The sequence below is a fragment of the Botryllus schlosseri genome, chromosome 9 (genome assembly GCF_051294905.1).
Source record: "Botryllus schlosseri isolate E-star chromosome 9, Bs_hap1, whole genome shotgun sequence".
Classification (NCBI taxonomy): Eukaryota; Metazoa; Chordata; class Ascidiacea; order Stolidobranchia; family Styelidae; genus Botryllus; species Botryllus schlosseri.
The window spans coordinates 24,952,694-24,980,692 of NC_137244.1; the positions used below are offsets into that span (position 1 = coordinate 24,952,694).

Genomic DNA, 27,999 nt, shown 5'->3' on the forward strand with positions numbered 1-27,999 from the left:
CACATTAGCCATCTTCACACGCAGGCTATCTAGGCTACTCCTGGCCATCTGTTCCATGCAAGCAGTGTCTTGCAAAAACCTCGAAGTGGGCCGTGCTACAAGTTGGCAGATATGGAATCAAAGATAGAATATCGGCTATTACAGTCGATAACACCATAAAGGCCACAAACAATGACAACGCAGGCTATGTACGTAGCTTTCACATACCACAATTTGACGTAGCTTTTGATGGAAAACACATAACAGCTATATCAGTGAGGGAATGTATTTGCTCCGCATTACGTATTAGCCATCGCTTGTGCGTTATGAAATAATTGGCATGCGGCATAAGCTCCGAACATCGAAATGAAAACCTGCTGTACGCATATACCCATACCCATGAAGACGAAAACATTTATATATTTTCTTTGAATTATTGCATCACATTTGTTAAAGCTGATGGAATATAAAAAATAATTGAGGCTTCATTTGAAAATACTATGTATGTAGCAGAATGGAAGGATTATAAATTATAGGCAAACTTTAAAGCGAAATTGCAGCTGAACTTTGAAAAATCTATATGAATTCGATAAAAATATCTCAATTATAAAAAACATATTTGCTCAGATAAATTTCCGTGGATGACATAACTTCTACGACGTCGATTCCACTTTTCGTATTATTCCTTTTCCGCCGTCAAGAAATACAAGATCTCCTGCGTATAAAAATAACTTTGATATTATACGCTAATAGAGGAAAATGATTGAAAATCCGTACCTGAATTAAAGAGTTGAGTAGCTCTTTTAGCACCTACGATACATGGCAATCCAAACTCTCTGGCTACCGTTGCACCATGAGAAATTAATCCTCCGATTTCGGTTACCAAACCAGATATCAAAGGGAAGTATGGTGTCCATCCAACGTCTGTAGTTCGTACAATGAGCACGTCTCCTTTCTAAAGCACAGATACGTTACATTAATGGAAGAGTGGACATATCGGTGAAGCACTCGGATAATAATTAACTTCAAAACTTCAATTCACCCCGACGGAACGTCGAGAGACAAGGGGACCAGTAGGGCTGTTCAAAAATAACTTTTCTTCTGGATTCCAGCCAGTCACGCATTAAATTGTCAGGTTACCCTGAAAAACGCTGCTCACCAAATTTGGTTCAATTCTATCAAGTATAAGGCTCCGCAAATCCAATTAAAATTTTTAATTTATAATGAAAAATTAAAAAAAAAATTTCAAATTTTTCTGTCGACCCCACGAAATTGTTGAGCTGTCTTCAAAGACGATGCAAAACAAATTTGAGTCAATTCCAACTAGTAGAAGCGGAGTTATTGGAGTTTTTCGTTGATAATCCTCGGATTATCACCAATCTAGGATAATCCGAGAATTATCAATGAAAAACTCCAATAACTCCGCCTCTAATAAGTGTTAATAAGTATTCTGAGGACTCAATTGGAACATAACACAAATCAAAATTGACAATTTGGAAGGCTTGAGTGTATTAGGGCTCTTCAAAAATGACTTTTTTCCCCAAATCCTACTGGCTACTTGATAAAATTGTTAGGTTACCTAATTTAAGCCTACACACAAAATTTTGTTCAATTCCAGCCAGTAACCGCTTTGCTACCGGAGAAGAAAGTTTCTATTCATTATATAAAAATAAATAATAAAAAATTTGAAAATTTTCTGTTCACCCCATGAAAGTGTTAGGCTGTCTATAAAAACGATCCTCACCAAATTTGTTTCAATTCCAACCAGCGGAAGCGGAGTTATTACCGTCGAAAAATTTGGATTTGAATAGAATAGTATTTACGGTGAGCACAACTATAATAAATAAACAAAGAATCGGTCACCGTAAATACTATTTTATTTAAATCCAAATTTTTCGACGGTAATTACTTCGCTTCCACTGGTTGGAATTGAACCAAATTTGGTGAGGATCGTTTCTATAGACAGCCTAACACTTTCATGGGGTGAACAGAAAATTTTCAAATTTTTTATTATTTATTTTTATATAATGAATAGAAACTTTCTTCTCCTGTAGCAAAGCGGTTACTAGCTGGAATTGAGCCAAATTTTGTGTGTAGGCTTAAATTAGGTAACCTAACAATTTTATCAAGTAGCCAGTACGATTTGACAAAAAAGTCATTTTTGAAGAGCCCTAGGTATACGGTACGTGGATACGGTACGGTACGATTATCGAGACCGATATTTGGAACTTTCCCGATCATCGATATCGGCCTATGAAGGCCGATACCGCGGCGATATTTTATATATATTTTTTTTAATATTGGAAATTTAATGCTCCGTGTTCTCAAACTCAAGACATCGACGACGCAAAGGGCGATGTGATAGATTTACCCTTGCAGGACGAGTTTAACTGGGTGATTATGCAGAGAAAGTATGCTTCCTGCATTACCATCTAGCTCTACTTGACTGATCTGCAATTCTATATCACGTTTTGCTTTGTGGGTTATCATCCCAAATTTCAATGAATGTGCACAATTAAGCAATAATTATTTTTAATTTCAGTTTTCTCGTTTGTTGTTCAGTTTTCTGTGACATGTACAAGTGCCATCTTGCCTAATACATAATATTTTTGGCGAAATGGTTCTCTGCTCCTTTCATACTAATATCGGCCTATGATATCGGTTATGGGCCTTGTGAGCGTGTCGATAATCGGTATCGGTATCGGCCTGCAAAAATCAATATCGGTCGACCTCTACTCCCCATTCGTAATATCACAGCGCGAGCCTTCTACCTAAGGTTTGGTACTTTACTATCTGGGCATATCAAATACAGGCATCATTCCATCCGAAGAAGTTAAAGTAGTCAACTTGGATCTCCAGTATAAGCAACGCCGTCAATTTCTACTCAATTACAAGAATAGAAGCAGCGATTTCCGAAACATTTCAAAGCTACTTCAAGTGAGAGTACAATGTAAAGGTATTCGAAGCACTCATGTCAGTAGCTTCAGAAAGTAGTTTTGGATGGGGGGTCGTATACTGTTAACAATTGATTGGAGTTGCAGGATGCATCTTCGCGACTTACGTAAAATATGAAAAGACCCCAAGAAATAGGTGCAATATTCGAAAATATATTCAGTCCCGGTGATATATGGTCTATTACGCCCAGTGAATTCCTCTCATAAAATGATGCTCGTCTAAAATCTATATATTTGGTGTGTAGCGTTTTTTAGGCAACCAGACAATTTTGTCACTAAGCGAGTGAAATTTAAAAAAAGTTATTTTTGAACAACCCTTGTATTTATGCGTCGAAAAAATCAAAGTGTAAAGTCACGTTAACAGTGCATAAGGAACTCTTAGAGGTTCAGAACCTCAACAAACAATCGAATAATATATTCATATTGAGATAAACCCGAATATATTCAGATGACATTCGTCACGGGCAATCGTCAGCAACTACAGTAAATAATTCAAACGAACATTGTACATCAACAATCATAAGAACATAAGGGACACGCGGAAATGCATACCAAACCAAGATCCAGTTTTGCTCACCTGAATCTCATGCGCATCCTCCAGGCTCAAAACGATCCTGGCCTGACCTTTCACCGTCCCGTGGCTAACCGGAAATCCGTTCACGACAATGTCCCCGATCATCATAGGGATTTCGTCCTCGTCATTAATCGGTCGCGGTGGGTAAATAGAGTAGAACTCATCGAAATTCAACTTTCTCGAGTCGTTGTAAAATCTCCTGCGCTTGTTCGCCCTGTACCAACGTTGCGATCAGATTCGGACAACTAGATAAGCGTTGTCGTCTATAATTAGTCCTATTAGAGCGAGATGTCGGCAATCAAACAACATGAAGGCAAAGTAGAAAATAAATGGGGGAAAGGTAGTAGTTTGTAGCTTCAAAAAGTTGATTTGATCGGGTTTTCGAATGCGGATTTGTCCCTCTTTTTCAGGAAATTGAAAATGTCCTCCGAGGACGCCTGACTGTCCTCCCTTTGGCAATTCGACCTTCTTCACAGCTTTTAGAGCTAGACTAATGGACTGAAAATAGGCATAAATGACGCGAAATAGGTAATGGGGATGTTCGAGCGGGTCATTCGGGAGTCAAATCAGTGTGATGATCAGTTTTTATTATTCAGAACCACAGAAGTATTGTAAAAAGTGGGTAATTCGAGAGTCGAGTCAAAGTGAGTTTTTAGTCAACTCACCGAGATTTGCAGTATTTATATCAAAATCAGCTGTTTTCAATTTAGATAAATTAACCTTTCGGAATTCCAAAATATGTTAACCCTATCTGAGTACATGGCGTATGATGTATCAGCTGGCCACACAACCATATTATTTAGTTCATTTTTTTCGACTCACCTCCCGACCAACAAAGCAGACCGAGTCCTAAGCAGTCTTCCGATTTCTCCGTGAGTCAAGAAAAATGTAAGATCCGCTTCAGGCAGATAGCCCTGTAGTAGGATAATGTATCGTATGCTGAAAATTGAATCCCTCACCTCGGTGCATATTCATATGACTTACCTCTTTCACCAGCAAGCCCGCGAGTTTCCAATAGCCGCGTTTGAATCCGTCGCAGATCTTGATCATTCTCGACTTGCCGTTTTCGCGGCCCGCGACGGATTTTCTTGCTTTTGGAATTGCCAGTTTCAAAATATTCCTAAAGTCAGACAAAGGTGGCATCAGAGTAAACTTGCATCCGATAGTTTTGCCTGTCGTACTGATGCATTCGACTGACGATGGTGCAACTGAACAAACTCGAACACCGATCTCGGCATAAATGTATAGTTGCGAAGTATGTTAAGACAAAAATATTCAGAAAAAGGAACAAAAATAATAACGTTTGTTTATAAGGTAATGTACTAAAATTAGTTGATCAAAATATTTATAAATGGAAACCAAATTCAAGGCTGGAAGCATTTTTACAAGAAGCAATGCGGATTATCGTGTTATAGGTTCCACAGATGGACTATACTTAATCTAGCGGTACTATATTCTGAGATCCAGAAACGATGACACTTTTGACAAATCATAACAAAACTTACAAAATCGGACGACGTAACGGGTAATTTGACAATTTTTACTAGAAATACTTTTGTGTTGACTAAAAAACAAATTTTAAAAAAGTCATTTAAAAAAAATCTACTCCCGGTAGACCCGCTCCAACGCTAGTTTGTTTTGTCAACCTTGCCGTCTTTGTCGTCGAAATCTGTTTTTTGCGCGCCATTTTTGACGTTGTTATGACTGTGCTTGTGCAATCGCCTGCCTGCCAAAGCTATACGGATTCCCAAATAGGAAGGCATTTTCGATTTCTTCAAAAATGAGGACAAATCCTCCCAAAGGAGAACGTATGCTAACCCTACTTAATCTCTATGTTGCTTTGACTCTAATAGCCATAATGTGCGAGAACATACCTTGCGAGAAAGGAAAGGGGAGTCTTTATCTTTGAGATACTGTCTGCAACGGATATCAAATCCTTTGGTTTCTTTGCGACGTAATTTCTGACCGACGCCTGCATTTTTAAACCATATGTTATAATATCGCACGAACATATTCATATACATTAAAAGTGTTATAAGGAGAGCTATAGTAAGAATTTATTTGTTCGAGAATACATACTGTAACGTGTTAATCACTGAAATCATACGTTATGACAATAGTCTCATTTGAATTACCACAAAAGCCATGAGTGCGAGGTAAAATGCAAGGTATAGACACTAAGTCGAAGACGGATCATTCCTTGGTAGAGAGTCACTGCCCCAGGACTAGATCATGTCACAAAAGGATCACGGGCTGCCGTGGGTCGATAGCCTCTGGTCCCATCATACTGTATAAGCACATGCGTGGGACATATATCATGTGCGATGCACCTGAGCATATAGTTCTAGATGTAGCCGAATATTTAAACGAATCGGTAAGTGCATGATATTAATAAGTGATTGTACAATGTACTACATCTTAGTTTCTAATTTATCGCAGCATTTTGAACAATTTACGAGGTAGACAGTAACAAAGCTCACTTGCAGCGAAGCGCCTAGTTTGTTTGGATCACTCTCCCAAGATGCTTCTCGCAACTCAGCTTCCCGAATGCACCGGTGACCGCAATTCTGAAGGAATTCCTGAAACTTTATCCCTGCCTCACCCTTGTGAGATCTCAACCAATTGATAGCACCCTGAAATTGACAAGATCTACATTTATTATTGGTTACCACTGGGCGTTTCTATTCATATACGGATATTACTAAAATAATGAAATGTGTTCTAATTGGTGGAAAAGTTTTTGAGTTGATTGTAGTATTGTATTTAACCTCTGGTGTTTCCTTAAGAAATGCATCTCTGTCATCGCTTTTGTAAATAAGTTCCGAGATTTTCTCAATCAAGGTCGGCGCGTCCACTGACTCCATCAGATTTTCGCAGCTTCCATAAATCATCGCTACGTCCGAATAGTGTTCCGTTTTCCATTCTGTGAAATATTGAGCAAGAGTTGATAAAAACATTACCAAAACATATCCATGACGGGTTGCCGACCGCACCTGATTTTCCTTGGCTCAGTATCATCATCAATACAGTGGTTGAAGTTCCCGACGCAGCGGCATATCCAAGATAATTCCGCCACGCCTGGGTATAAATATCGGGCAACTGATCCGATATAGACCTGAGCGAGGAGACGTGGTATAATTTTCAGCGATTTTCAAATCGATTTGTAGCTTACTTGTAAAGAGACTTCGCATTATCGCCGTTCAACTGGAAATCTTCTTTGCAGCGCTGTACAAGGCGGTCGAAGTCGCGTTCTGCGTTGTACATATGCTGAATATAAAATATTGTGATTTAAACTGACGAGTACGACCAATATTTTATGACTTATCAAAAAATCCAAAAAGTCGTCAATTTTATAACGTTTGTAAAAAAATTTTAAAACTGCAAAATTTCTTTACAAAGTCAAAACTGTTCACAAACTGGATTGTAAGAGGTTGTACTGTACTTTTCATTACATTTTATACCGTGTAGTCACTTTCTACTGTTGTCTGGTTTGGAAGACTACTCAAAGTGGTTCCAAATCTTCCTATCTTTTCATTGTATCGAAATCTTCAAATTGAAGAAATCCGCCCAATAATACTCAAGGTTTTGTGCCCGACGAAATAATTTCGAGCCCCATTCGAAGTCTCGTCTACATTAGCAGGTCTGTGAAGCGTTAGTTAAAACCTCGGGGGTATAGTGGATTACGATTCACCCTGACAGAAAACATTCAATCTCGGCTGATTCTACCAGAATATGTACTTTTCACTCTCGTGTAGTTCAAATGTGTTGATGTTTATATCTTTATGATCCCGCGATGCTCACCCGATAGAACCTGACCGAGTTGATGATTCTCTGCAGAAATCCCGATCGTCCATGGTACTTCGCTATGTGTTCAAGTGAGACTTCGGTACGGACTTTCCCAAATAGATTCACGTCCAGGGAATCTTTGCTCACGAGAGCCACATGATACTCGTTTGTCTTCAACATTTCCTGCAGCACAAAAACGTTCAGAATGAAAATTAACGAATGCAGTGATAATTCGTTGTTTTGGAATCAATACGCTACACAATTTTCAGACGTGCGCGGACCCAAGAAAACTGAAACGGGAATACTTCACGGAAAAAGAATCTTGTCAACACACATATTTTATTGTTTGTATATTCGCCAGTTGTATTGCCTCATCGCAAAATTTGCAAAAATCTGTCTCGCAGTGATAACACATCACTTACCGTATAGTTTATAAATAGATGGCCATTCCAACACACGATAAACACATCGTTGGACCAAAACGGACCTCTGGGTACAGCAGGTTCGTAAAGCATCTGAAATAGATTATAGAACTTTGAATAGTGGGGGAGAAACTGCAGAGGAAGTTGTTATAGAGATATCTGAAGTTCAGGAGAATAGTTACAGTTCCATCTAGTTGTTACTGCGATCACTCGATCGTGTTACAAATATAACGTGGTCGTCTTTGGTTGTGGTTTACAGTACACCAGGGTTGTAACCGAGTCACAAGTCAATCTCACTTTTATAGTTTTGACTCGAGTCAAGTCGAGTCATTTTCAATTCACCACCGAGTCAAGTCCGAGTCCAAGTCAGCGAGCAGGGCAGAGGGTCGAGTCCGAGTCCACGTCATTGAGTTGACTGATCAGTTTCGAGTTAAAGTCTTCTTAAACCCACTTTTTATAACTCTGTTTGGTGATATCGAGCGGTTCGCATCTATATTATAGTCTACTAGTTTCCCCCCTTTTAGCAGTTTCTGGTCGCATTTCATAGTGCCAGTACCAATAGACGAAATCCCAATAATGTGGTTACTTTACTATTATTCGAATATACAATTAAATATCGGTCTTGACCGTCTGAGTCTCGAGTTATATGACTTTGATCTAGTCATGCGCAATGACAAGAGTCCAAGTCGAGTCAATGCACAGATTGACTCGAGTCGAGTCGGGTCATTTCCGTATTTTGAGAGAATGACTCGAGTCCTTACAACCCTACAGTACACCAAAGATTCTTAAGTATATGAAGTGATGAACATAGGCTGTGCAAATGTGCATTGTGTAATGTACAGATCACCGCCGACGAACCATTGTTTGAAACAAATCCACCATTTAATTTAAAGTGGATTGATGAGATCACGAAATACATAGCACTTCAAGTTATTACCAGATACGTCGTCGATTAATAGCTTTGGAAATATTTAGGTATGCGACAATATACATACATTTGGAGTGAAATCGAAAATTTCGATCATATACTGAACATTTCTGACATATATCATATATAGACGCATGTATATATACCGCACAGTATATATGCCAAAATGAACTTTTTGCTAGATAATATGGAAGATTGTTCCACCTGCATCGAGTATTCCAAACTCCTTAGAAACACTGATCCAGTAAGGGGTGTAACTGGCCCAGGCATCATTTCACTGAAAGTAAACAAAAGACTCATTGGGCAAGGTAGGCTGTCCGTCTTTCCTCTATCTTTTAATTGGGCTCGTAGCAGTGACGGCAGTGCCCGTACCATCGGGAGGTGATTAGTGAGTATCAATGACTTAATATAATATTCGACAATTATGTAACCATGTATCAATCAAGTTGGGGCACGAGACCGTATAACCAAATCATGAGTACCATCCATAAAAGTGAGTGCATCTTACCCTATGTTTGCAGTAGTGTAGAAATAATTGTTGTTGGATATGGCAGAATCAAATTCGTGCATCATCTCGTAATCTGTCTCTGTCGGGTCACCAGTCACTGGCCTGCTTTGCAACAGGCTGATCTGATTTCAAAGATAAAATTCGCATAAACATTCCCTATAGGATTGTCAAATAAACCGGATTGTTGTTATGATTTATGCGTTCCCAAGTAATGAATATGATGTATAAGGGATTGTGTTCATATTGTTGCAAGGTATAAGTGACTATTGGGACTTGTAAGATAATTGTAGGTTTAATTTACGTCGGCTGTTCAGACAATAATTTATCAAATGATAAGTAGGGCGATTTTTTTTGACATGTCAAAAAAAGTCAAAATTAGGTCAAAATTGTAGCGTTAGGTCAAAATTTGTCAAAATTGTTTACAAAATCAAACATTTTTTGACCTCTACATTTAGTTTGTATCGTAGATTTTGCGCTGTCTGTGAACTTATCATTTAATAATTTACAGCCTGTAGCCTACTTTATAGGCCTACCGTTGTAAGCGGCCCATCGTCTGCTCATTGTGAATCATAAACGGTCAAATGAAACAAATAGGGACATGGTTTTATGATCATTGTACCGCAATATCCTAACTGAAGCAAGACTGCTTGGGCATTGCATGGTTCTTACATCAAGAAGCGCAAGCTGAAAAATTGTGATATAGACAACATTGTCAGAATGAAGCAACACGGTGCATCACCAGCAAGCAGTGTGCACACAACTTCTGTGTTGTCAGCTAACAACTGCTGCTGTTGAACGTTCTTTCTCCATTCTTGACAAGCTACTTAGTAAGAACAGACACTTTCTACCCGAGATAGCGCAGTGGTATAATCCGGGGCTGCAACACCAATGGGTGTGGGTTCGATTCCGACCGAGGTCGACTTCATAATTCCGATAGCTAAGTGTTGGAGGTTTACCTAGGCTCCTCCTCGCCACCTCATCCGCGTAAGCGGTGTCTTACAAAAAAGCCTGGAGGTGGGCCATGCTATATGTTGGCAGTTACGGAAAAAAATGAAGAATATCGGCCTGGTGTAAATGACCATAGTAGTTAACAAACACCATGAATACCACTAAACAAACAAACAAAACAAACACTTTCTACCCGAGAATGTAGGAAAGTATCTTTCGTTGTACTACAACAAATTTTAATTATTCCACCATAATACGTAATGTAACTACTGCAATCCTTCATAGGGCCAGCTTTCGTTGCAATACTAGTTTTTTCATGTAAAAATTTGTCAGTTTTTGAGCCAAAAACGTTCTTTCAGGCCAATCTACTTTGTAAGAACAGACAGTTCCAACCAGAAATGAAGATAAGTAGTACAATTTTAACATTATGTGCGAAAACACCTAATTTGCATACGTGAGGTCAAAATTTGGTCAAATTTCAGTTTTTTTAGGTCAAAAAAAGTCAAAATTTAGATTTTCTAGGTCAAAATCTTCCGTTTTTTAGGTAAAAAAAAATCGCCCTAATGATAAGTAATGATTGAATAATATGTAGCATTATCACCTTCCCATCGATTGAAATTGCCCACTCGATGTCTCTGGCCGATCCCGAAAATCTTTGAACTATATCACCAACATCCACCAGGTTGAATATCTCCTGATCAGATAAACAAGACGCTGATGCCTCGTCCGGTGTCACGTCAAGCTCTTCCACAGTGCCATTTCCTGAATGAGAGTTCCATGTCAGTTATGGACTTCCACCACAAATCAAAATCATCACACGAGTATCAAATGTATGATTGACTGAAGATTCTTCGACAAATAACACACATCAGCTTGCAACATATCTTCAAATCTGCCCCCAAAACAGTTTCCATTGTATCTCTTGTCTAAGGACTCACCAATTTCCTTCATCATGGTTTTCTTAGATCCGATGTCTTTCTGGATGATTTTCTTGTTGTTGTTTTGACTGTGATGAACAACAATCGTGTCGGGCTCTGCAGACCCGGAAACTACAGTCTGTGAAATGAGAAAATTGCTATCATTCGCAAAGACCATACAGTTCATAACAGATAATAATTTGGCAACAATGATTGCCCTTAAATCATCCAATGTTAACGGTACTATATATAGTGTAAACGGAAAGAAGACCTATATCTTTCTGTATCTCACCTCTCCCAGGCCATAATTGCAATTTATCATTACATGCATTGGGTGTCCAGTAACGGGGTGCTGAGTGAACATAACCCCAGCGGCCTTGACCTGCTGTGCGAGGCATTGCACAAGCACACCCATTGTAGACAACGTCGGCTGTCCGTGTTGCCTGAAGTAAATCCACGTTATCGAAGGTTATTGCAATCAAAAGATAAAGGATGCAAACCGTCGATATTCCACTGCATTGTAGCAATACTGGCACGCCCAGCACTTTTTGATGTACGTCCTCACCTTTAAATGTATACAATTCACAGTTTTTCAGCCGTTTTCGAGGCTCAATTCACACAACTGTCATTTTATACTCACATTTTCCAAACCTGTGACTCCGAGGAAAGTTTCTAACTGACCGGCTGCTGATATGTCGACTCCATCTTCTCCGATAGCAGAGGACCGTACTGCCACCTGTGATGAATCTATTACTTTTACATTTGCAGATTATGTCTTGTCTCAAATAACTTCAACTTACTGATGTGGATGTGCTTTTATTCAATTCTGTGTACCGTTGCTCAATTAGCGAGGCCAACTCGTCACTCATTTTTGCCTTTTCGATTGCTTGCATTATTCTGAATAGCAAGAAGACACGTTAAGCGTGACAGAGATGCGTACTCGACGGACGGCAATACCTTGAGCACATATCTTTCAATTGTTCTGTTGAATATGTTGATATTTCCTTCTCTAGGACTTCAAATAAGTTCCCCAATTCTTTGTTTTGCTGAGCATAAATTTACGTCGTCATTTTAATCCAGTTTAAAACATTATTCGTAACCGTCTCATTCTATAATCATGGAATGTTTTTTTCAGGTGATTGAAAAATGCCACATTGCCAGTTTTTAAATATTTATTGGCCTACTCTTAATGATGGACTCTACATCGTATGCGACCACAATTAATTGTTGATACATACCTCCACGAAATTTCGATAAGCGTTGGTAGTGAGACAAAATCCAGAGGGAACTACGAACTGAAATACAAGTAATACCTGTATATAAATATTTATGTGATTGCAAATCTATGTTGAAACTATCTATCACCTTATCCGTTTCTTTCGACCAGTTCGTAAGGCTTGCAACTTGGGATCCTTTTCCGCCAACCAATGACTCTTTTTGGCACAAGTTCTCTTCCAGAGTTAACGCAAGGATTTGGGATTGATCTGTTCGGTGACTAGTCGAGTCTTTGAAAATCTTTGTTTCTGACTTGGGGCAATCATCTATAGTACGCAGATCATGATCGTGTCTGCAATTTGAATTTATGGTCAATGTCATTGAAGAATTGCAAACCGTAATAATAATTAAACACCTTCGGGCGGGCGGACCCGTTGGTATGACTTAGTTACATGATGTTATTTCATAACCTCGGCAATATTAAAAAATGAAGAATCATATAAACTTACGATACCAGGGGAGTCAAACATACGGACCGCGGGCCGCATCCGGCCCGCCAGATGATTTCATCCGGCCCGCGAAGCAATTTCGAGTAGATTGAAAAATGCGTGCAAATTTCTAACAAACGTTGAGATTCTTACGAAGAAATAATTCAATTAAATAATCCCTCAAGACATTAAATGTCGAGTATGTTCATCGGTCACTTTATATAGCGAACAGACTGCAAAGTTGCGGTTTCTAGCCACCATTAGGAACAAGTTGTTACATTGACACCCAATTAGTAGAACGCAATAAATTGCATATTAAGATCAGAGCTTTTTGACAAACTGATCAAAAACGAGTTATTCACAGGAGCGAAAACGACAATGAGAAGCCCTTATGCAGGTTACATAGCGATTATAATAGTTACACATAAATATAAATTGAAATGAATGTGGTCGCACTACTGCTTCACTTCTGATTCACCCGAATCGCGATATATAATGATGAAGCTAATTGCAACGTTCGCGTTTACAGCTAAAACTTTTGTATTCCTTACAACGCATACGCACGGTCGACGACATTATACGACTAAAACAAAGGCGGTATAGAAGTATAAGAAAGATAAGCGTGAAATACGAGAAACGCTTATTTATCGTTGTTAGGGCCACTGTTCTATCGGTTTATAACTGTATTTAGCCGCCCAATCTTCGTATCATTGCCAATTTCATTGTTTGCAGATAAAAGTGTTGCTAGAATTAAACCGCTATGATCCGTAATCTAATGTCACATACTATGGTGTAGGACAAGTATTCAAATGAAAAACAATGACATTGATTTTGAGGTATTATTTTGGAATCCTTTAAATGCTGGTGTGGCCCGCAAGCTATCTGAAGGTTTCAATCCGGCCCGCGACGTCATTCGAGTTTGACACCCCTGTACTAAACTAAAAGAAGCACACGATTTCAAATTGGTATTTCTTCAGCGGCATATAATTTTTCAGTGCGGGATAGTATTTGTCTTGTGAGGTTCAGACCAGACATGGGGTGATTACTTCATGAATGTAATCAATTGCGATTACGATTACTTCTGAATCACGCGATTACGATTATGATTACAGCAAAATCGGGAAGTAGTCGATTACGATTACGATTACATTGGAAAAGTAATCATGATTACTCACGATTACATTTATTTTGCATCGTAGTAGTTATATTGGAAGACAATACATGGATTTCGCTGGAAAGGCCCAATGATATAACAACTGTCTTTAAAAAAGATGGGATATTTTCTTGTTACGTCATAATGTGCCCATTGCCCATTTTATAGAGGGCGGTCTATCGCACCCAATGATTTGCATTCTTGCCAGGTCCATAACTGCCGCACCCCCAATTACCCAATAGGGTGGGGAGCGTGGTTGGAGGGGACTCAAACGTATTTTGTAAACCAACATAAATTATAGAGTATTTTCGAGAGATTTCATTAACTTGGAATTTCTCTTTGAGCTTTGCGATTTAAATATCTCTAGATAGCTTGATTTCGAAATACATACGTCTCTGCTTCAAGAAATAAAGCATGCATAATTCATAGTAATAGGCATTTAGGTGCCAGTCAATACCGCTCCTCGACACATCAAAAGACATATGCAGTTTTGGTCAACTTGAGACTCCACGAAGTGTGCCATTAAAGAAAGACATTGGCCACAACTTGGGGTATGTGTCCATTGTTACATTCCTTCCAATCTGAGCTCACGATGCAAATGCCACCCAGGCACCCACAGAGCATTAGACATGACAATTTGTGTGTGCGTCTCACGCAAGTTTTTCTTTTGGTCTGCTGTTTGGGCCACTACAATCAATATCTTTTGGCGATATAACAGACCGGAGGTCACGAATTAACAACATACAATAAAGTAATTATTGCAAGATATCCGATGTTATAATTATGAATTACGCCCCCCCCCCCGCTCTTCAGGTAAATCTGACCATCGGGCGCTGAGATAGGATTAAAAATGCAATATAATGCAATTACCAATATTATTGACGAAATTAAATCTTCAACTTCAAAATTGACTACCCTATGGGGGCCCAAGACCAAAGTTTGGTTGGGGGACGCTTTTGCTGTTTTGATCCTGATTCTAGCTACAACCCGCGCTAACATGGTATATAAGCCGATGGCTATTGCGGCAAGTCCAAATCTTCAGTAAAGAATTGTGAAATAGCGATTGGCGCCCGTTTTGAGTAAAATAATATGGGCATTATCAGAAAGTGAACATAAAATTCTGCGTTCAACTTAATGCAGATAATGTAACGCAAGCTGCCATTACGAGAAACGGCAAAACAGCGGCCCAGTTATGATCTATATCAGCAGCTGTTGATTTTAATGTTTCGTCGTGGAAAACGTAATGTTTTATTTGACGAGTAAAAAATTTAAACCTTTGTCTGCTGTGCGTTCGTACCATATAGGCAGGGTTGCCATCGACATTGACCCAAAAATAAGGACAGTCGAAAAATTAGATTAGCATGAAAAAGCGTTTTTGTACATACGTTGTATTTATTCGATCCGTGGCATATCACATACCATACTTTTCGCCAGAAACAATCTGCTCCAGCAACACCTTGTTATTAGAAAGTGCTTCATGGATCTCACGACAGCTCATAGGTCTAGGTTTACTTGGGCCGAAACAGCATTGCACCGCTCACCTCCGTAGGGTGATAAACCAAACTTCTTCAACTCGTTGTGATTAGAGGCGTCAACCAAGATGGAAAAATGCCGTGCACCAAGTTTATACAAATTCATTTTTGAGCGCATGGAGCAAGAACTCCAGTAACAATGCTTGTACTGTTGGTCCTGGCCGAAGAAAACTTATTTGCGACGTTGGAGTCGGGGAATATTGTTTTGAACAATTACGATGTGCAATCGTTGGTGAGGAATGATTGCTGTTGTTTGACAGTATGGAATGCCCAGGTACCCTCTGCAGCAGCTGCCTTGTAGTTTGTGGTCGTTGGTGCTGATCGACTTATGGAAAAAGTATTCATAGACTGGCTCAAATTAATCATTATGACACAGTTCTTGTGTTTTGCGGTATCAATGTGAGTTGAAATAGCGGTCTTTCCTAGGGCCTCCAGGTTAATGTCACAATTGCAGATATTACAATGTGCGAAACCTTTCAAGTTTCGTTAGATACCTTTGAATTCTCTCTCATAATCGTCACGAAAAACGTTTTTGCGCCTGCTCATTTTAACTAACCAGATTTAGCCTTATTAGCAGCTAAAACTATATGCACAAGTGCAATATAATTTAGAAAAATTTATCAATGATTTATAGCTTTACTACTTTTTAACCAATGTGTCGACTGAACTGCGCCTTTTTTCACTACGCAATAAATGCGGCCTTCCCCACAGCTGGAGCTTATTCTGCTGTAGACCGAACAGCAGGAACCTGGTACTGGTGCTAAAATGACGTCCGCTGCGGTAGCTTGGTGCAGACGAAACTGCTATACCGCCACTCACTGCCCTAGCCCTCACCAGTTAGAAGTCAAATCTTGTGGTGTGTACGTCACGAGAGTTCCTATCATTTATGATGTCATAAAATCTCAACGTAAAAGCATAATTTTAGAATATTATGCAACACTACCAGAGAAAAACGATCGAAGTTTTTAAGCGGTTCAAAATAAGACAAAATAAGGACGCAAGTCGAAAATAAGGACATTTCTTAGAAATAAGGACAGTCGAATTTTCTAAGACGTGGCCCTTCAAAATAAGGACAAATCTTAGAAATAAGGACGGTATGGCAACCCTGCATATAGGCCTACTGCTCGCCAAGCAGCAACGGTGAAACTGCATTTAACTCTAGAATTAGAACTATTACATTCTATAGTTTAACTAAGCATAACCAAACATCAATACAAAAGTTGCTATTTTAACTTAGGCAGAGAGATGATTAAGAATAATTATCCTGATGCGAAGTAGTGGCGTCTGAAATGTATTGATAAACCGATATACAGCACGGTGGGCTTTCTTACAATCACACTAATGTACATCGAATATCTATTTACTACGTGTGGACACTTCCTACGCAAAGGCGAGCAAAGCTAATAGGCTACGTCTGACGTAATAATGAGCAGTGGCATTTGAAAATCAGACGTTTGTGCTAGAGGTCGACCGATATTGATTTTTACAGGCCGATACCGATACCGATATTTCGACGCTCACAAGGCCGATAACCGATATCATAGGCCGATATTAATATGGAAGGAGCAGAGAACAATTGCGCCAAAAATATTATATATTAGGCAAGATGGCACTTGTTCATGCCACAGAAAGCTGAACAACAAACGAGAAAACTGAAATTGAAAAGACTTATTGCTTAATTGTGAACATTCGTTGAAATTTGGGATTACCCGAAAATCAAAACATGATACAGAATTGCAAATCAGTTCAGAAAAGGTAGATTGTAATGCAGGAAGCAAAGTTTCTCTGCATGCTCACCAAATTAAACTCGTCATACAATGGTAAATCTGTCACATATTATCCTTTGCGTCGTCAAGTTCTTGAGATTGAGAACACGGGGCATTGAATTTCCAATATTTTTAATTTTTTTTAATATAAAATATCGGCCGCGATATCGGCCTTCATAGACCGATATCGATAATCGGACAAGCTCTAAATATCGGCCTCGATAATCGGCCATCTCGATAATCGGTCGACCTCTAGTTTGTGCTCTCAATAACTGGTATAATATCTCTTTCTTGTTCACGAGTGTTCAGTTTATGTCACAGTCCTTGTACAAATAACAAGTAATCGTTCTTTCACAAAGAAATCGATTAAATATGGGAAGTAGTCGATTACGATTACTTCGGGATTTTTTCGAATGTAATCGATTGCGATTACGATTACTTGAAAATGCTGTGATCGTCGTAATCGATTACGATTACTAATCGCGATTACCCGATGTCTGGTTCAGATTACCAAGACAGGAACATTCGTCGCCAGTCATTTAGGCGCCTATGGACAATTAAACCTATATGTATCAGCATAAGCGCAGTCCTTTTCGGCCAAGGTTTTCTCGCTGCCGATCGTTCTGGCACACCTCTTGGAGTCGCATGTTACATGGCCTCAAACTTTATATCTTGGTGCGTAGTGGCGCGGTAATCGCCAACGCCGATATGCCTATTTCTATAAATCTTGCGTATTTTTTCTTGGGTGAAGAGTACCCAATAATGAAGATATTTGGCAACGTGAAATCGCGCGGAGCGCGAAAAGTTTTTGAAAAAGTTGTATTAATTTCCAAAAAATACTCTATAATTTATGCTAATTCACGAAATAATTTTGGGCCCCCTTCGAGCTCGTCCCCCCCAATTGGGGGGTTTGGGGTGCGGCAGTTACGGTCCTGACCGCAACCCATTTTGAGCCCGACAGCAAGGTGAACGAGTGCAATTGGGCGATATGTTGAATTGCTGCACAAAATCTCTGTCAGCAGAAGCAACAAGATTACTGAATTTTGTCATACGTCACAACAGCTGCTTCCAGGATAGGCATCGGTCCATTAGAATAGTATTCCTACTTGGTGCGCGTAAGCAAAACTATACCTGTAAGTAAACTCAGCAACGCCTCTCCCAGGAACGCCGTTTACGTAGTAATCCGCCAATGATTCCACGATCTTTCCTTCCCACTCGAATCCGTTATAATATTCTGGGATAATTCGTATTTGGCAAACGACGTGATACTTCTTTCCTCCTGAAAAAGTCTCTTCGATTATAAAAAGGCCGAGAGATGACGAGAATATAAATTACTTGATTACCCGAAACTTCGGAAACGAAATGACCGGGACAATGAAAATACATACCAAGGGAACATTATATTTTTCCGGTACTAATATATGCAGAACATCGAGTTTCGCGCCCAATCTAATACCTGCGGTAAAGTTGCAGTACACTTCCCGCGGAATCTTCCCGTCTTCGCCGAATTCCCAGAGCCTGATGTCTACATGGTCGATAGCTTCTCTTTGGTGGTTCGGATGTACAATGTATCCCATTGTTAGTCTTTAAAGACGAATTCATATCGGATTAAACTGCGAATGTCAAAGGTTAGCAGTTTTGCTTTGGAATTAGATATTATCTTAGCCGCTAAGACCGCATTCGATCTGGTGTAGTACGTTGTGGTTTCCTCCGGTATATTGACAAGCGATGTTGTAAAAAATCACTCAGCCTATGTGTCGAGATGCCATGTTTGAATAGCAACGTTATCGCATCAACTTTGTAACACATTTCATCGGCGTGATCTGTGTACGCTTAATGATTAGTCCCCGGCCTACATAGGCTACTACCTATAACGTAGATATCGCGGTTGCGTAAGCAATAAGCATTGTAAGGGACACGTCGCTCGATGGTCTCTATAATAATTCATGCTATCAGTGGCCTACTGCGTTGTATAAATACTTGGTGGGACTTTACTAGGCTAGTTTAGTTATACCTATTGCGCGAATTTGCCAAGGCTTGCTAAAAGGCAACCACTAGCCTCGAAAAACATGAATATATACATTATACAATCATACATTTGCAAGCTTTTATTGCATGTTGTAGGTAGCCTATGTAGTGAATCATGCTGGATTGATACGGTATACCTTGATAGAGTGCGGTCCATGCATATCGAAGAAAGGCTAATGCTCGTGCCGTCTTCTAGATAGATCATACACATCAAGTATCGGTGAAATTGTCTCCATTCCCGTTTACTGAACGAATGATCTCTCAATCCCCTCATCAACAATTCTTTGGGTTCTTGGTTTTCAATCTGCAGCACCCCTTGAAGTTGGCCCCATTGCTCGTAGTGTGTCTGATGCGCATGGTCCCTGGTGACAATAATCATGAATATATAAGAGTATTCATATTTATGTGATGTGGTGCATGGAGACTAAGCTATCACTTGATTGCTTGAGAATTTGATCGTAATCAGTGTTGTGTATAATCAGTGCAGTGAGCTAGGCTTAGCCTTCCAGATATCCATATGCATGGAGTTTATGTCGCGACATTGCATGGAAGCTTGCAAACGGGGATTGAAGAAGAGGGTATTTCATTGCGTTGTTTGTTTGTATAAGTACTAGAGTTACGTTATATTGGCCGGTGGCACACCGGTTTTTAACGTATAATATCGGCCTATCGCAGCAATATATGTTGTTTTTCACTTTGAATAACTTAACCGCTTGACTCTATCAAAAAGTCGCTTGTCTAGTCTTCGCAAGCGAAAGCATTAGCTTATATAATATCGGCCTATCGCAGCAATATATGTTGTATTTCACTTTGAATAACTTACCGCTTGACTCTATCAAAAAAGTCGCTTGTCCAGTCTTCGCAAGCGAAAGCATTAGCCATGCAAGACGCACTGATATCCTTGTCGAAATTTATAACGGCAGAGTAGGACTTCCACCTGATTAAAGAGATTGCATGAATGAAATATATAATCCAATATGCGTGAGGCGCTCGGAAATGTAGTAAATAGTTCATAATAATTGAATGTTTGGGAACGGTGAGTGCTGGAGTCACTTTAATATGTCGCTATGATTCGTCTGCCTTGGCTTGCACTGTATCGGAGCATCTAGAGATGGAAAATGTGGCAATCACATTATATTCTCCATGGAATTTTGCTTGGCGGCGAACCAGTTTACAAAATATTAATATCGGTATATTTTCATACATTTAAACGACAGTAATCACTAATCATTTACCAAAAACAAGATGCACACGGCCGACACGCAATTGCATTGCATATCATTAACAATTATCATTGATCTGGGCTTATGTGGTCTCCGAATTGAAAGTTCAATAGTTGCATTATAGAGTCATACTCAATAGTTGCATACTATAATGTGCAGCATTTGTGTAAAATTGGCGACTCCCATCTAGGGCTGGGCACAATGATTCGAGTACTCGAATCTGAATCGAGTATTAATTTTAATGATTCGAGTCGAGTAGTAAAAGACGATATTTTCGAGTACTGAAATTACAAGCTCCTCGCCACTGAAAGTTAATTTATCAACGGGAATTATAGTTTTGATGCTAGTTTCCAATGTGGAAGGCTTAAAACACTGATTGGTGCATTGAAGCATACGAAACATAGTACAAAGCTACAAAGCTTACGTGAAATAACACATTTTCGAAGTCATAATCATCCCATAACCATGTCACGAAGTGCAATGAAATCGGTATGGTCAAAAAAATATCAAAGCATCTTTAATGTGGTGGATAACAGGCATTATATTCTTTGCTGTGGCATACAAGGTACATATTTGAACTTTGACATATTACATTCTGTCATGACGTCATAATGTGTGATACTCGAATACTCGACTCGACTCGAAGCATAATACGTGATTCAGAATCGAATCACTCAGGTACTCGATTTTGCCCAGCCCTACTCCCATCCCTTTGTTTGGGAAGCACCGATATAGGATATTGGCATGATGATTTATTCTTCAGAATAACTCACGTGAATGAAAATTTGACGTGGATCAATTTGTCGCTCGTTTTCGTCACATGCCGCCCATCCATGTCCATCAACCTGAAAATGCATTTTTATACGTAAAATCCCGTATGCATTGTTGTAAAAATGGATTTGAAATGACATTAATATGAGATGTTGACTTAGTTATATCTTCAAGGTTATTTCTTCATGTTATCAACAGAAATAGGTGAATGCGTATTCGCGTTCATTGAATAGGGATTGCTGCAATTACAAACAAAGTGTCCCAGAGTTTCACATCTCCGTAATTCTTATTTTTGCTTCCGGCGCGGTATTTATCCGATCGAATTGACGTTGCGCGCTCTGATTCATGTGTTTTTAGCTGTCTTTGTTGCTCAACACATGGTATCGCCAATGAGGATTACAATTATTACGCCCAATTTACGTACTATGTATAAACGCAATCTGATTTGTCGGTTCTTTGTACGGCTGAGCCGTTTACCGGATGATCTCGTCGACTGTAATCACAGCATCAAATGATTTTGTCAGGAGCGTTTATACGACGTGTTTGGTAGGATAATACTTCAGAATGAATTCAGAATTATTCAGATTTAATCTCAATAAATAATAATAAGTATTTCTTGTACTTCTTACAGCAGTAGTAGCCCATTTTTCGTTTTCAAAATATTCCAGGGCCCACCCACTGTTTAAATCTTGCTCAAAATCTTGATGGAGATCTTGTCTTTGTGGCGTACAGGTCTCAAGCAAACAAGCTTTCGAACATTGCCAGTAAAATAGGGCAGATATTATATTACGACAGTAAAACATTAAATTTACAGTATTAGCTGATAACAATTCACCTCATAAGTCCGTTATATTTTATTCGCCATCTTCTCATTGGCTCCAACATTTCCAAGGTCATTCCTTGCCCGTGATATTGATATTCGTCAGACGTGGAGTCGCATATGATTCTGTCAGGATGCGCCGGGTGCTATAAAGACACCGAATGATATTTGCTGAATCCTAACTGATCGGAATTACGTGAAATAACCCGATTGTGCTTAATAAAATGAGACTCACTTGTAAAAAGCCCACTCCTGGCACATTCACGAAGAACAGAATTTCTGCGTAGTCCTGGAATCTATTTGTAAAGCCCATTACGAGGGACACGTCTTCGCTTATAGTTGGACTGTTGACTTGAAATCCGTTGAAATACACGGCATCGATGGCCTGAATAAATACAAGCAGTTTAGATGTATAGATATATTTTGGGTCGATAGTCCAACCGCAGAAAATAGTTCGCGGAGTGAATTTTTCAATAGCCACTCATTTAATGCAGACCCCGCGTAGAGTTTTTTGTTCCGATTGTAGCGGATGTACCAATCGCTACTAGGTTGTTCAACGTTTTATCAGCGTTATTTATGTTCGCTTCGTTCATCTTCTGTAACACCGGATCCGAATTCACAGTTCACAGACTCTTTAGGGCAGGGATTCCCAACCGGGGTACGAACGTTAAGGGGTATGAAGATCCGTGGGTAACAGAGCAGCTTTTCTGATAGATTTCGCAATACAGTATTTTTTTGTAATTGTAAATGATATAATAAATGAATCAAAGTGAGAAGATTTTTGGATTGTTGCTATGAAAGCCTTACCTACCTAGTCTTGTTATGGAAGCCATGACAGTGTAAATTCCCGAGTCAATACTCTGAAAGTGGCTTTTGGATCATGATGCATATCAAGATATCAATGAAACAGCAACAAATATCTCATTGAGAACTGAGAAGGGGCAAGCAAGATAACTAATATTTAATTTTTATTTTTTTGGGATTTTTGTGTGAAATACCGGTTAAGCGTTAAATATAATGTCAATTCAACCTAACAATATATATTTGAAAAATTAAATCAGATATTTTGGGGTTCTTGAGCTGACAAAGGGTTCTGAAGTGCACAGCTACCGGTAATCGATGTTTTTGAGATTTAGCTAATTCCACGGGGATGTAGCTGTCTGTTGCGTCGTTATTTTGTAGTAGTAATCAATGTAATCATAGAATCATAGTCATAGAAGTGATAGTAATGACATACTTAATATTTGTGACCTTTCATATGATATCTACTCTATAAAAACGATGAGACTTCTGTAATTTTGTGCGATTGCAATAATAAACACTGCTGTTATATAAAACGCACCTGCAGTCGATTGAAGTTATTGTTCCAGTGATTCATTTTAAATATAATTTTATTACAATTTTACATTCGTCTGAGTTTCGCAAACTTATTGGTTTAGCAGCTGTCTCAAAAAATTCGGTGTTCCGTATGCTTGATAAATTTTCGAAAGGGGTGAGTGACTAACAAGGCGGAGCCACTGCTCCGTAACTTGTTACAGTTTGTCGCTACAACAGTGGATTCGAATTAGTCGCCGGCTGTTGTTGATTCATCGATGATTCAATTGTTATTCTCACACCATTACAACTTGTTCATTTTTTCGAGATCTGCTCCGAGTCGAATTTCACGCGAAAAGTGTTACAACCATAGTCGCAAACAAACATAGAACTGGGAAGAGTTTTCGAAACCTCGATCGACGGGCAGCGAGAGTTGAACAATTAGAATATTTTCATTTTTTCCAAATTAGATCAGAATTAGAGTTACAGTTACATAGTTTTTTTTTCTAATTAGATTATGATTAGTATCACTGAATTCGAAAAAATTGAATAAAATTCCGAAATGAAAAAAATACATCAAAATTCAAGTTCACTTCATATCAAATCAGAGCTCACTCCCGCAAGCACTAGAATGGCGAATGTCTGTACACACCAAGCTTGAGTCGTATCGCATTGTACAGTTCTGTAGCAATTTCAGGACAAACGGAAAATTGATTAGAATTAAAAGCACAGAGCACAGAAACATTTCACGAATTAGATTAGAATAAGATTACTGGCCATTCGCTCTAATTCTGTGGTCTTCAACCGCCGGTCCGTGTCAACTTTCCGGCCGATCCGGCAATTATTTCAGAATTTTATATGTCAATTTGAAAAGGGATGAAATCTGTGGCTTTCCATTAATAACAGAAATTTCATTCGAGATTTCGTGCTGGCGACGTCATATTTTGTGATACGATTGTTGATATACAATGTTCTTTCCAATTCTCTTCTAGTTGCTGACGATTACCGGTACTACGAATATACTACTCAATTGTATAATAACAGAAATGAAACACAAAACTTTAAATTGATTTAGAAATTTGGAACGTATTTTTCTACGTGGTTTCGCAATATATAGAGTTCGTGGTTTAATTTGTACTTAGCGTACGTAACGTTACAGGTGTTGATGGAAATTGCATAAAAGTAGCCTTGAATAAGCCCCGTTTAAGACAATAGTGATATGTGAAACCTAAGAATACTTTTTAAACAAACTGCGGTAATTTTCGATAGTAGAATTTAGCGACATTTTGCAATATAATAGCGGATAGCAAGCAACAGTCACATTTCTTTCAAAGAATCTAAACAATCAAAATCAAGTATTTTAACATGTCTTCGCCTTACAGAAACGTCAATAGAGCCACGTGTGACACGTGTAATATCAAAAAGGCAGTATGAAATGAAGTTATAATATTTACATCTGAGTTGCATCTTGCATGCATTTGTCGTAATTACATATTGGGTTAATTTGTAAGTATATTTAAGGTTCTTCGGTCCGCAACATTTGTTTTGCAGTTTTGCCGGTTCACCGAGTCAAAAAGGTTGAGAAGCGCTGCTCTAATTAGTCTCATTATACAGAATTATCTAGTTGACGAAGAGATTCGTATGTGTAATGTGTATGTGATCGACCAAAGGCAAACTTTGAGCGGAATCAATATAGCTTACAAATTTCGAATCTTTCACTGTCTGCGTTCTCTCCATCAAGTCCTTTCCCATGTTTGTTCTCACTCCCTGGCCGTTATCGACGAGCTCTGGCTTGATGACGGCGCCCTTGTCTTCGAGAAAACGTAGGTCCGAACCGTGATCATAGCGTTCGCTCTCTTCGTACACATTCCTCATTCGCCACCGGTGAATTGCGTAGTATATAATCCATTTTATGTGGTAAAACAAACCTGATAATATTCAGAAAAGTTACATTCGATAGAGGAAAGTGACGTATGCTGCCATATGGTTTTATTTGATTGCCACTGACGAGTGTCAGCCGAAAATATGCGTTTTTTTTTCAATATGAATATATTATTCAACTGTACATTGAAGTTGAAGTTCGTGTGTTTTGTGTTGCTTTTTCATGTTATTATATAATGGTGCTTAGCTGGGATAGTGTTTTATCACGATTTCAATGCATAAATGTGGGCTGGTTGATTGGGATGCCTCCGAAGTCTTCATTTTGAGTGTTAACAGTATCGATTGCCTCAAGCTTTGCAAGCCGATTGACGGTTAACCCGTACCAGTACATCGAATTTACAATTCACGACTCGCCGTTAACATCATTTAGGGTGGGTTGCATAGATGCTGATAAATCTGTGCTCTCCGATTAAACGTCATTGGTGGGCCTGTTTTCCTTGCACAGATGGTAAATATCCACTAATCGAGGGGTTGTTGAACGTACTCTTTGCGGCCCGCGGACTACTTTTGAGGGGCTACTGAAAGACCGGTGTTGAAACTACAACTATCAAACCACATTGACATCTATCTATAAGATATGTCCTTATTTTTGACTCATGTCCTTATTTTGTCAAATTTTCAGCTTTCACGAATTGACCATTCAAATTGAGGACTAGATATGGTAATTCTCAAAATTACTGGCTTTTTCAATTTTCCATTGGAAAGGAATCGGCCAGCATTGTCGAGTCCCGCTCTTGGAGGTTATAGCGAAGAAATGTGAATGTTGAATACGCGAATTGACAGTGATTTGGCCATGATTGCAATTATGCATTTCACCAATAATATCAATATTTTATCCATGTGAGTTGCCACATGAGTATACAGTATACACGTAATGAGTATATTGTAGACGACACGTAGACTCGTAGAGTACTATGTACACTGTACAGTGCCTGCTTGTGACAAATATTTATTTTCTGACAAATATTTCTTAGGTGCATTCTGATATGCAGGGTGACTGCTAATGTTGTGACTGATGCGTTCTCAGCTCATTCAATTGCGCCAATTATGTATCTTATTACTTCCGTATTTGTACGAATACAACTCTCGTAAACATTCGGCTCGTATTGATTTGGCCAATTTCGTTTTTCATGTTAGGTTTTCTTCGGGCGCGTTCAAGTTGACTAAATATATATTTAGTAATAAGTACAAGTTTGCAAAGGGTCCAATTTCCAAACAGCTACATATTCGATATTACTTTGAGCGGTTGAAGTATTTCAATAGTAGTTACATAGTTAATCTCCATCGCGATAAATATGTTGTCGTAAATCATGTTTCATAAAACTGCGTAGCCGTAACCTATACCGCAGTACAACTGGTTTTTCTGATGCTATCTAGTCTATTTCATATACACCCAAAAAACGTATCATGATGCACATTTTGAGGATGTGCGAGGTTTGTGTGACGGTATAGAAGTTTGGGATTCACTGGTGTCAACCATAACTATATAGTTGTGCACCATGTTTTCATCGAAAAAAGCACACAATACGTAATGCGACACGCACAATGCAGTGCGATACTTTGCAACATGCAATAGGAGTAGTGAAAATATTACATTGGTGTGGTCATTCCTCGGGATATGACACTATAATATTGATCGCGTTAATACATAAACCAGAACAATAAATCGGCTACTTACCAGGCTTTCTGTAAATATCCCTAGCGCCGTCATGCTTGTTTGTGATGGCCCGCAGTAGCAGGGCTAATACTATAGCTAGCCCTACCTCCAACAGCATTCTGAAATAGCATGAAATACCGTCGTCATTTCTGGCAACGAAATCGTTATTTTCGATTTATATGTTTTTCGCAATGCCTTCGGGCGTATTGGCTTTATGCGTACCTGCGCAAGCTAAGCTACCCTACTCAAGTTTCGTTTCATACTGTCGCTGCTGAGCGAGAGGAACGTGCAAATTGCGTTTACTTTGTTTTGTTTACATTATGGTAACCAAGCGTGTTCAAGAGTCATTTGTTTTCTCGGAGATGTTGGCCAAGTTTTGTTTCAATGCGGCATCATGTAATTTACGAGGATTTTCCTACCGTTTTAAAAACAACCTCAAGAACGAGGCTGCTTTACAAAATAGGGCAGCACCAAAATGAGAGACGATTTCTACCTGCAATATAATGAAGATATTCACAATGTTAAAAGTGGAATCACTAGTAATCCAATTTCTCAACGATTGGAACGCAGACTGCGATGGTGTGGAATGTTGGACCTCAAGTCTAATTATCATCAAACCTCGGCGCCTCGGTGCTTTTGTCTTACCACTAATATTGTTGGTTTTTCAATCTTTCCTGTTTGAGGTTAATTTAGGTGCTAAGTTTCCCTAACATGTTCAGGTAATGGGATTTCCTTCGTAGCCGCCGAATCCCAGAATAGAATTCTGCAGCGATGCGATGCGATGTGTACATAATGATTTTATGAAGTTGTCTTCTTCTATAATATCGGCTTTATTACGCCGCCTTCATTTATAATCCGCCTCCCGACGTACAAACACTATAACTGTTCAGTGCCAGATCTACAACACTGATCTAATGTCACATTACCCATACTACAGAATTTACTGCGGTTGTCATACTTGTTGAATCACATAAAGCTGGGGTTACCATATGTCCTCTTTTAGAAGGATTTGTCCAATTTTTTTGAGGAAATCGAAAATGTCCTCCGAGAACACCCAAATAACCTCCTTTTCGGG

General features: G+C 39.0%; 1 protein-coding gene across 1 annotated transcript; it reads right to left on the bottom strand.

Annotated features, from left to right (window-relative positions):
- Nucleotides 1-249: 249 nt before the first annotated feature.
- LOC145445966 (rifampicin phosphotransferase-like) lies at nt 250-27,999 on the bottom strand. Its single transcript, XM_080324132.1, has 32 exons — nt 26,946-27,999; nt 25,028-25,254; nt 22,248-22,397; nt 22,028-22,158; nt 21,195-21,266; nt 20,022-20,135; nt 19,336-19,560; nt 18,627-18,754; nt 18,302-18,449; nt 12,382-12,583; nt 12,255-12,311; nt 11,974-12,062; nt 11,817-11,913; nt 11,657-11,752; nt 11,517-11,581; nt 11,309-11,459; nt 11,038-11,155; nt 10,701-10,861; nt 9,152-9,273; nt 8,848-8,920; nt 7,716-7,808; nt 7,309-7,476; nt 6,680-6,774; nt 6,501-6,622; nt 6,276-6,430; nt 5,988-6,140; nt 5,382-5,479; nt 4,492-4,627; nt 4,330-4,421; nt 3,511-3,721; nt 757-934; nt 250-694 (listed from the first exon to the last, which is right to left on the bottom strand). The coding sequence occupies exons 1-32, from the start codon at nt 27,040-27,042 to the stop codon at nt 633-635; spliced, it is 4,086 nt and encodes a 1,361-aa protein (XP_080180258.1). The 5' UTR covers nt 27,043-27,999; the 3' UTR covers nt 250-632.

Coding starts and splice junctions, on each gene's coding strand:
- LOC145445966 (XM_080324132.1), bottom strand. CDS start 27,042: ATGCTGTTGGAGGTAGGGCTAGCTATAGTATTAGCCCTGCTACTGCGG. Junction 25,255..26,945: donor GGATATTTACAGAAAGCCTG/GTAAGTAGCCGA, acceptor GAATATTATCAG/GTTTGTTTTACCACATAAAA. Junction 12,312..12,381: donor GGTCGAAAGAAACGGATAAG/GTGATAGATAGT, acceptor CTTGTATTTCAG/TTCGTAGTTCCCTCTGGATT.